Source organism: Manis javanica, chromosome 10 (genome assembly GCF_040802235.1).
Source record: "Manis javanica isolate MJ-LG chromosome 10, MJ_LKY, whole genome shotgun sequence".
NCBI classification, from domain to species: Eukaryota; Metazoa; Chordata; class Mammalia; order Pholidota; family Manidae; genus Manis; species Manis javanica.
Window position 1 is genome coordinate 84072166 of NC_133165.1, and position 9844 is coordinate 84082009.

General features: G+C 48.8%; 1 protein-coding gene across 2 annotated transcripts in view; it reads left to right on the top strand.

Annotated features, from left to right (window-relative positions):
• Positions 1-4328, top strand: part of SMUG1 (single-strand-selective monofunctional uracil-DNA glycosylase 1) — a 68970-nt gene extending 64642 nt beyond the window's left edge. The window contains exons 5-6 of one of the 2 annotated variants that reach the window (XM_073213447.1): positions 163-223; positions 4058-4328. In XM_073213447.1, coding sequence (XP_073069548.1) covers positions 163-223; positions 4058-4095 — 99 coding nt within the window. In that variant the 3' untranslated portion in view covers positions 4096-4328. Of the gene's footprint in view, positions 1-162; positions 224-4024 lie in introns of both variants that reach the window. The other variant, XM_073213446.1, reaches the window with a different exon arrangement.
• The last annotated feature ends 5516 nt before the right edge of the window (positions 4329-9844 follow it).

Sequence of the window (9844 nt, forward strand, 5' to 3'; positions counted from 1 at the left end):
GGGATGAGCTAATAATGGAAGCAATTTGTAACTTTCAGTAGCCTCTAGGCCTGGGTGCAAGAGGGAGGGAGGCAGGCGGAGGTGGGGAGATGGGTACCCCCAGTTCTTCCACCCTTCTCATATGTGTGGGGCATCGGATTGCCTGTTTCTCCTTTCCCCTAGACGCAGGCACTCGAAGGATCCCGCAGCCACTTCTTTATTGCTGCCACCGTTCCAAACCAAGGTAAGCGAGTTCCCCACCTCTCGAACACCCCTCCCCATCCTTTCTGGCACCTGCAAACAACGTCCCCCTTCTGCCCCATTAGGCAACTTAAATCCGATTTTGCTTTTCTCTTAGTTGAAAGAAAACAATTCTTTTGTATTTTTTTGTATGAAATTTTCAGATTTGGGGAAAGATTAAGTTCAAATCAATATACATTTTTTGGTGCGGGTTGAGTGATACTTTGGGGATTAATTTTATATTCCTTTCTATTTAGGGAGAGTTTACTTTTCTTTGGGGATGAGTTACACCTTATGTTTTTCAAGTTTCACATGATTTTTTTCACCAAGTGTTGACCCAGGGTTAGTTTTTGCTGATTTCTCTTATTTTGTAAGTGAATTTATGGGGCTGTGAACAAGGTCTCTTTTGATTAATTCCTACCTTTCCACTTTTGAAGAACAATTTACTTGAAGTGTTTTATTCGTTGTCCTCATTTTTATTTTAATCTCTCAATTTTGATGTATTTTACTCCTTTTCATGTATAAAAGGATGTCTATTTTGATGTATAAGCTCCTTTTAAAACCTGACCCATTCTTTAAATTTAATCTTTTGTATGTTAAACCACTTAAGAAGTTTTATTTTATAACCGTCACCATTTTGTACATTCCCTTCCCCTTCTCCAGGCCCCTACTTCCCTCCATCTCAAAACCCCCATTCCCAGCTTCACATTTGATGCACCTTCCTAGCCAAGAGGGGCCCCTTGGAAGAAGAAAGTGTCCTACTTGGGTCAGAGCCTACACTCAGGGAGCTGGTTCTGGGCACCTTTAATCCCACCCCTACCCCCAGCCAGCAAAATCAGGGATAGTAGAATTTCTTTTAGATTTTTTGGTCTGGGAATAAGCTCTTTCGTCTTGGATCTATTCTGGGCAACTATTGGTACACAAAGTTGAATTTTGAATTCTCATCTTTTCTCTGAATTCTCAGAAAAGTACAAGCCAATTTGTTTTTCCTCCCCTAAATGTAAGCCGTTTGCTTAGAATCAGTCTGTTGGGTCTCTTACCCGCTAGGAGAGGATTCTGGGAAGAGACACACAATGTTTAGTCCTCTCTTACTTTTGATTAAGATGGAGGTGGCAGGGACTGGGGGACCCCGTTTTGATCTATAGCTTTAGATAGACACAAAAGAGAGAGAGAGCTGGCCTGGGCACTCATCACTTCTGGTCAGTGAGGTCTGGCTTAGGAGAGTTTGGGGTAAATCCTGGCTCTGAGAAAATTCTTTTTGGCATTATTGTTAAGTCAACCATCAAAAATTGCAGGAACAAAAATCACATTACAAGACTAATGTTTTTCCTGAAAATCTGCCTCTGGTGACTGTCCCTTTCTCTAAGAGAAACAGACCCCAACTAGGCAGAAAACTGCCACCCCCCCTCCCCTCTCCAGCTGGGTTGTCACATTGACATTCTGGGCACATTTGGCCCAGCCCCCATCCCCACTTCTCCCCAGTATGAATCTAAATTACTATTAATAAGGGGCCGCTCCAAGTTAATTGGCATTAAAAGAATTCATTTCAATTTGTTAATATTAAATGAATGCTCTGCACTTTAGCTCCCCTCTTTGGCCTGGATTCCAGGATGAGTGATGGGAGGGGGTTGTGGGAGAATAGAATGGGAATTTTATTTCAGACTTCGCAGCATAGCCACTGCTTGGCCTCCCCTGGGGGCAGAGAGGCAGGAGATCAGGGCTCAGTGGGGACCTAAATGGGGAAAGTCTGAGGGTCTTTTTTGGTGAAATTCATCGGATTCAGCTGGAGCAGTGGGGGAGGGCAGAATGGTTTGGGAGGTGTCGAGGGGAGGGGGTAGGGAGAGGGGCAGAATGAGCTGGAGTAGTTGGAGAACAGGTTGTGGGCTGTGCAGGTCAAGTGGATTTTGAAGGAAGGTGCTAGTAGTTCAAAAACCCACCTCCAGAAGGAGTTGGGAGGGGAATGTGAGGTAAAGCAGCTGGGGGTTTGGAAGCTATCTAGCTGTGTGACTTGAGGCAAGTTGCTTAATTTTTCTCTGCCTTAAGTTTCTTGCCCCATAAAACTGGGATAATAACAGTTGCTATCTCGGTGGGAGGGGGTTTGGGACTCTATGAAATGTATTCCCACAGTGCTTGGCGCGTAGAAACTACCGGTAAACAGTACTCTGCTATAGCATAGTGGTGAAGAGCGTGGTCCTGGAGCCGGACTGCAGGTCTGAGTGGAAGCCCGGCCTCAGGCTGGCTGTGGGATCTTGGTTGGTCAAGTTGGTACAGTTCCCTCCTCTGAAGAGGTAATGGGACCTAGTTCAGAGGCTGTTGAGGAGTGAGTTAAACTGTGAAGTGCCCAGAACAAGTCAGTCCTGCAGGAAGCACTATTAAGCCTTAGTTGTTGTTGAGGTTTTGCTTTCCTGATCTGGGAGGGCTGGAGATGGGTAGACAGACCCTCTTAGAGGTAAGAGTTCAGTGGATTCTCTAAGACTGTAATCATCACATCAGCCCTCTCAGCTCCATCCCAGATCTGGTCTCACAACCTGGTGCAGGTGGCGAGGGCAGGAGGAGAGTGAGACACTGAGGCCCTGGGAGCTGGGATGCCTGAGCCCTTCTCTGGTCTCTGCTTGGGCTCTTGGATTAGGAGGTCCCTTCCCAGTGCCCACAGACTTCAAGGGGAAGTCACTTCCTTTTCCCCGGTGAGGGCCATGAGGGGGGACTCCTTTCATGTCTAATATTTCCCTCTGGTGGAGAGTCAGTCCCTAGAGTGTGGGCTGGGAGAGAGGGGGTGGAGCAGAGGAGACTGGTGTTAACTGACTGCCCTCATACTCCGTACCTGCAGCACATACTGACCTCTCGAGAAGGTTCAGAAAACAGGTCCAAAGAGAAGTGACTTTCCAACATCATAAAGCTGGAAAGTGGCAAGGTTGGAATCTGACCTCTGATCTGCCCGCCAACAAACCTTAACCCCCTTTCCATTACTGCCCCCTTTCTGAAGGGGGAGTTGGGACACATGCAAAGTTGACACAAGGAGAAAAGACTTCCTGGAGGAGGAAAGTGTAGATTAGGGTTCAAATGGGAAGGGACTGAGGATAGGAAGTGAAGAGGACAGTAGTGGCACAATGGCAAGGAAGGAGAGGAAAACAGGACCGTGCAAAGGCTGGGTGAGGCCAAAGGACATGGATCTGATTTGCTTTGCTGGCATCAAATACAATCAGTTACCATTTCTTGAGGGCCTACTGTGTGCAGGTATATATGTTATCCATTTTAATGCTCACAGCACTGCTGATGGGGTTTCTCATTCCTATTTCCAGCAGAACCAGCTGAGGCTTAGAGAACTTAATCTCTGCTTCAGTTCACACATTGGGTAGCTGGGTTTGCCTGGCACCAAAATCCAGGCCTGGGCTGCCTGCAAAGCATGGCCTTCCTGCCTCAGTCTTGCCTTCCATTCCTGGCTCAGGCCATCCTGCACGCCCACACATGTAGTCATACCTTGTGACTAGGAACAGGGGTTAGAAAATGAAATGAGCCTGAGAGAGGGAGTGGCAGGTGGGCAGTGGGGACAGAAGCCTCTCCTATGTCCTTGTAAAGAAGATGGGTAGAGGGGTGTTCTCCCTGGAGCAAGTCGCTTTCCTGGGACTGCTGATTTGGGGATGAGTGGTGGGACATCACTGGGCAATCTCAGTGTTTTCTGCGCTGGGGACTCTATTTCCCCTTCCTGGGGAAGGAGAGAGGAAGACTTGGGTGTGGGTTTGAGCCCTGGAAGTAAGACAACCAGTTATCCAGTAAAACCCCTTCTCTCCTTATTGGGGGAGGGTAGAGAGTCTTCCAGCTGGACACTCCATTTTCCCAGCGGCCCTTGCTGCCAGGTGCGGCCAGAGGGGAATGTGAGCTAAGTGATGTCATCGGAGCCTTAAGGCGTAAGTTCTGCTTTTGATGAGATGGACCAGATGGCACCTACGACTGAACTTCAGCCATGCAGTTGAGAAATCCCAAAGAGATGGCAAAACAACAATATGGAAGGACCCGGGGTTCCTGACTGAGCAGGTGGAGCAGAGTCGCCTGCTGTCTGGGACTGCTCCCTGTCAGACCGTTAGATGAGAAATAAACTTGTGTTCTACCAACTGCTGTGTTGTGGTGCTTTTTTGTTATAGTTGTTTTGCTGTCATCCTTCCTAATACACCTTCTCACATCACATTTGTCAGTTTAAACCCCCCAGCAGGATTACATCAGATCATGGAATAATTATAACATTCATTGAGTGCTAGATATTATGCACATTATTTAATACAGCCCTTTGACAATCCTCTGAGATAGGTATAACTGTTATTTCAATTTTCAAATGAAGAAACCGAGGCCCAAAGGAGATCGGTGATGTCAGTAGACACACGGTAAGTGGTAGACCTGGGGTTCCAACCCATAGACTGTGCAGAGCTTAACCTTCAGCATGGGGCAAATTCGCCTCTGGGGACAGAGTTGAAGGAGACCCTGGAGATCGTCTAAAGGCTTGCTCAGGCCCCCTCAAGGTCACAACGGGCCGGGCGTCCCCATCCCCACCCTCACTTCAACCCGAGAGGCTTGGCTGGACACTCAGTATTAGACACTGGGTTGCTACCTAAGGTTTCCTTTGAAGACAGGACCCCGCAGTTAAAGCCAGTTTGAAAACCCTTAAGTTAATGTCTACAGCCTCCCTCTTAGTCATTGTAGATGAGGCCCAGATAGAGGAAGTGACTTACTTAAGGTCACACTTAGTTTTTCATTAATTTTCTGAATCCAAGACATGTTCTCTTACCCTATCAACTTCTTCAACAAGCCACAAGGACAAAAATAACCCAAAGCAGGCAGTGGGCCTGTATCTCCTTGGGTAATGTTTCAGGGTAGCCAAGCCATGTTTCCCTAATTTTCCCTGGGCCCCCTCTGTTGGACATCTGCCTTGGAGACACACCTCCCTGGGCCTGTACCTTTTCTCCTGCCACCTCCTCATCCAGATGGTCAAACATGCAGTGGGAGAGGAGAGCTGGGGCCACAGGCCAGATCCCTGACTCCCTCTAGTCTTTCCACATTTATATCTCCCTTCCTCCCCGCCAGCCCTTTCCTAGTAGCCCACCAGGGAGGAGAAGGGGGAAAACTATCATAAATTTCCCCTATTTATACAAGAAGACAGAATGTTTCTTCTGCCAGCAAAAACACAGAGAGGGAGCTGTCAGGGGAGAAGAGACCCAGCCCCATACCTTCTGGGGCCAGTCGTGGCCTGGGGGCTACCATAACACGGCCTGTATGACATGTAGGCTCTGGCTTGGGGGTCAGCAAGGACCAACTGGGCCTGGGCTCTGTTTCTGGTCACAGCCTTCCAGCTCCATGGCAAGTACCCTTCTCTTCCCCTTCTCTTTCTCTTTTTTGAAACAAGTTTCTTGAGATACAATTCACATTCCATACAATTTGCCATTTCAGTGTGTAATTCAGTGGTGTTCGTGCATTCCCAGATATGAGTAACTGTCAACAACTTAGGACATTTTCGTCACCTTGGAAAGAAACCTCTCTTACCCTTTAGTTATCACCCGCTCCTGCCATCCTCCCTCCAGACCTAGGTAACCACCAATCTGCTCTTTGTCCCTAAAGATTTCCCTATTCTGGACTTTCATAGGAAGGGATCATGGAATGTGTGATCATCTGTCACCAGCTTCTTGCACTCAGCATAACATTTTCAGGGCTCATCTGTGCTGTCGCAAGTGGCAGTACCCCATCCCCTTTCATGGCTGGATAATACTCCATCATAGGGATGTGCCACATTCTGTCTCTCCATTCTTCAGTTGATGGATATTAGAGCTGTTTCCATTTTTTGGATATTATGGTTCTCCCTTTATGTCTCTAGACGGCATGGATCATATAGAATGAAGTTGGTGGGCAAGAATGAGTGTTTTTTATGTGGGAGCACCCACTATCCATGAAATCGTCTTAGGTCACGTCTTCTCTCCTGTTAATGCCACCCCCCTCTGTTAAGTTTCTGAGGGGGCTCCTCCTATTCTCTGTCACTTCGGTCTTTTTATCATTATTGTTATTTTGGTCACTTGCTGTAGTCCTGAGACTGAAAGATTTGGACCCTTCCCCAGGGGTTTCAGAGACACCTGAGTGGATGAATGGGTATCTTCCCACTGGGGAAGAGGTTCCCCAAGTCTGGTCTCCAGGGATCCTCCAGGATCTCACAGCTGAAGGAAGGTCTGTGGAGGCACCAGGTCAAGGGAAAGTTTTGTTCTTGGAGGCCTGACTGAACCCAGAGTGCAGGCCTCCTGCCGCCATCTCCTTGCCTGGCCCAGTTCCCTCCTGAGGACATGCTTCAACATCCACCCATTCACTCGCCTAGCATGCGGTGAACCCAACAGACGCAGCCCCTGCCTTCACGAACCTTGCAGTTCTAGTGGTGAGAGTAAGATAAATACAAGTGAACAAAAGAATGGCAAGTTGTACAAGGAGCATTGTACAATGTAAGCATCTCTTGAATGAATGAATGAAGAAACGAGTACTTACGATGTCCTCTGGAAAGAAAATGTAAGCAAATCAGAGTTATAAATCACCTTCTGCTGCCACCACCTTTTCTAGTCTGGATGTCAACACCTCTCTGTCCCTCAGACGGGATGGGGTACAGATAGTGCAAAATAATAGCTAATAATAGCTACCATTTAGTGGACTAGCCATATACCAAGGGACTCTCATATTTATATCACTGATCTTAACTCTTTTAATTAGGTATAATCATCCCATTTTAGGGATGAGAAAAACTGAGACTCAAAGAGGTTAAGTTATTTGAAATCCCATAGGTAGTGGTAAGTGGCAGAATTGGTAATGGATTCTGGGATATGTATTTGTGTTCATTCCCAGCTCTCCTCGACAAAGACAAACACATCTCTTTTGGAAACCCCGGCATAGAGGAGCTGGCCGCCCTGGGCTTGCCCCTGCCCGGCCCTTCCCTTCCCGCCCACAGGTGAAAGGGGCTGAGGGGGAGGTTCCAGCTCCTCTCTGACAGCTTATATGCACCGACTGTCCAGGCCTCATAGGAAGGAGGGGAAGGACCACTTTACTTTAGAAAGATGTCTTCCAGCCCTTGCTGTGTGGGAGGGAGGGACCACAGGCAGCCTGGATGTCATCAACCAAAGACTGGAATGAGCTGAAGAGCAGATGATGTTGACAAGAAGAGGACCTCCACAAGGCAGATAGTCAGAAGCTGACATTTTACAGCCCTTTAGCCTCCCTCCCCCACCGCCAAATCTGGCTGCTTCTGTGGTCTTGATGGCCAATAACAAAGTTTAACATGTTATAATTTTCACATGCAATTTGGTTCAGTTCTCACAGCAAATACAAGAGGCATCCGAGGCTGACCTTATTATAGAAAAAGAAAGTTTATGGGGCTAGAAGCCAAGTGTCCTGCTTCTTTTTATGTAATTAAATTTATGTAGGGCTTACTAGGGACCATGTACTCTGTTAAATATTTCACGGCTATTAACTCATCTGCTCTTCTCCACCACAGGAAGTAGGTATCAATAATACCCACATTTTTTTTTTTAATGAAGAAACTCAGGGCATAGTAAGGAAGTGTCTTGCTCAAGGTCATGCGGCTGGCAAGTGGTAGAGCAGGGGTTATGAAGCCAGCCACCCACCCCATCTGCGTAACTGCTACCCCAGGTGGGCTTGGCACTGTGACTACACTCAGGAGCTCTAGTTTGTTTTTCCAGTGACCCCTCCCCTTCCCCCTGCCTCCCTCAGTCTTTATGGCCCATTGGAAAAAGCCAGCCGGAGCTGTGGCTCCCAGGGTGGCGATCCTTCAGCTGCCTCCTTGGCACTGTCATTCCTGCCTCCCATCTCTTGCCAAAGGCTTCAGCCGGGAACACCACAGACGGTTTGCCATGGATCAAAATTTCTCCAGAGAAAGAGCTCATAGGAAGGCTGCTGTGAGAAATGAAGTAACTTGCTGTTTCCCCTGTTCCCTCATCCGGAGGAGCCAAATGAAGTCACTGCACATTTGCATTGGGGGCCATCAAAGCAGCCTCTGGCCAGTTTGGAGATACACGTGGGCTCCTACAGCCAGTGCCTGACTGGCTGCATGGAAAATCTGTGGTGGCGGATGAGTAAAATTGAACCTCTGCAGGAATGTGGTGTGTTACTCATTCTGCAGTGCTTCTGACTTGGGCCCACGGGTGTCACATGAGCTGTGAACATCCTTGTTCATTCATTTACTTCTTTCTCTCTTATTTATTCAGTACATTCTGAGTATGCACCTAAGAGGCAGCAAGCCAGGTGCCAAGGATGGACAAGTCAAAATCTCTGCCCCACAGGAACTCAGAGTCTGCAGAGGGAAGGCAGGAGCAAGGTAACAGTGATTTGTACCAACTCCTGAAGTAGGAGAGTCCTTTAGCATTGCCATTGGACATCCATACCCTCCAGTGCTGCCCTCCCCACCTCTCCCCATACTTGGGTCCCCCTCACACATGGCCAGAGCATCCCCTGTCCCTCCAGCTTCTCTCTGCCTGGACCCCACCTCCCTGTGAGCAGGTCCATTTCTGTCAGAGAAGGAGTCTTGAATCCCTTGCCCTGCCAGTCACCATTTGGCTGCAGGCAGGGACAGAGGTGGCAGTGGAGCAGCAGAGATAAGGCTTACTCGTCTTAAGGGGTCCTGGTGGGCTGGCAGAGTAGTTTCTTTGCCTCCCATGTTCTTGGAGCTGCCCTGGGCCCCAGGGAGGCTGCCCTATGCAGATGGCAGCACCTGGGCTTCTGGCCTCTTGTTTGCAGTCAGGTGTGGTCAGCAGGGCTCCTGGCAGGGAAGGGAGCCAGGGCGCAGGAGACTTGTTTCCCAGGCTCCTGCCTGCTGCCCCCATTGCCTCCTGAAGGCCTGAGCTCCCCTCTTGCCCCCAGCTTGCCTCAGGCTCTGCTGATCATCAGTCTTACATACTTCCTGGTGCCTCATCTGTGCTTATTGGTTCCCTTAATCCTGTCTATGCCTTGAAAATTGTTATCCCACTAAGCTTTTTTCAGAAAGACCTTTTGAATGTGTCGTTTGTTTCCTGTTGGACCCCCGACAGACTCACCTGGGTGCAGAGCAGGGGAGGACAGGGCATTTCGGGCTCTAGATTGGCCTGATTCCCTTCTTCCCGGGGGCTCCCCGAGGGAGAAAAAACTGTCTCCTGAGGGTTTTCACTGAGGGATGAGGAATCACAGTCTCTAGCTGCATGGAAGATAGAACTAAGAGGCAGTCCAGGAAGGCGCAGCAGGGAGGCTGGGGCTGGACCAAAGGAAGGAAACTGGCTGCCCTGAGGGCCTGTCCTGTGCTCCCCACTCTCACATGCTGTCTCTGTGAGCCTTCCTGGCCCCTTAGTCCCTCCAGGTACCTTATCATCATTTTACAGGTGAGAGGACTGTGGCTCAGAGAGGGCAGGAGGGAGCAGGGCAGGAGCTTCACTCTGGCAATCAAAGAGAGGCTCCACTGTGTGATCAAGAGATTGAGAGGGTGATAGATAAGTCTTGACATTAGAGGCAGCATAGCACTGGGAATCTGGAGCAGACTGCATGCATTTGAGTCCTGAGCCCACCTCTTACTAGGTGTGTTCTCATGGGCATGTTACTTCACCTCTCTGTGCCTCAGTTTTCCCAT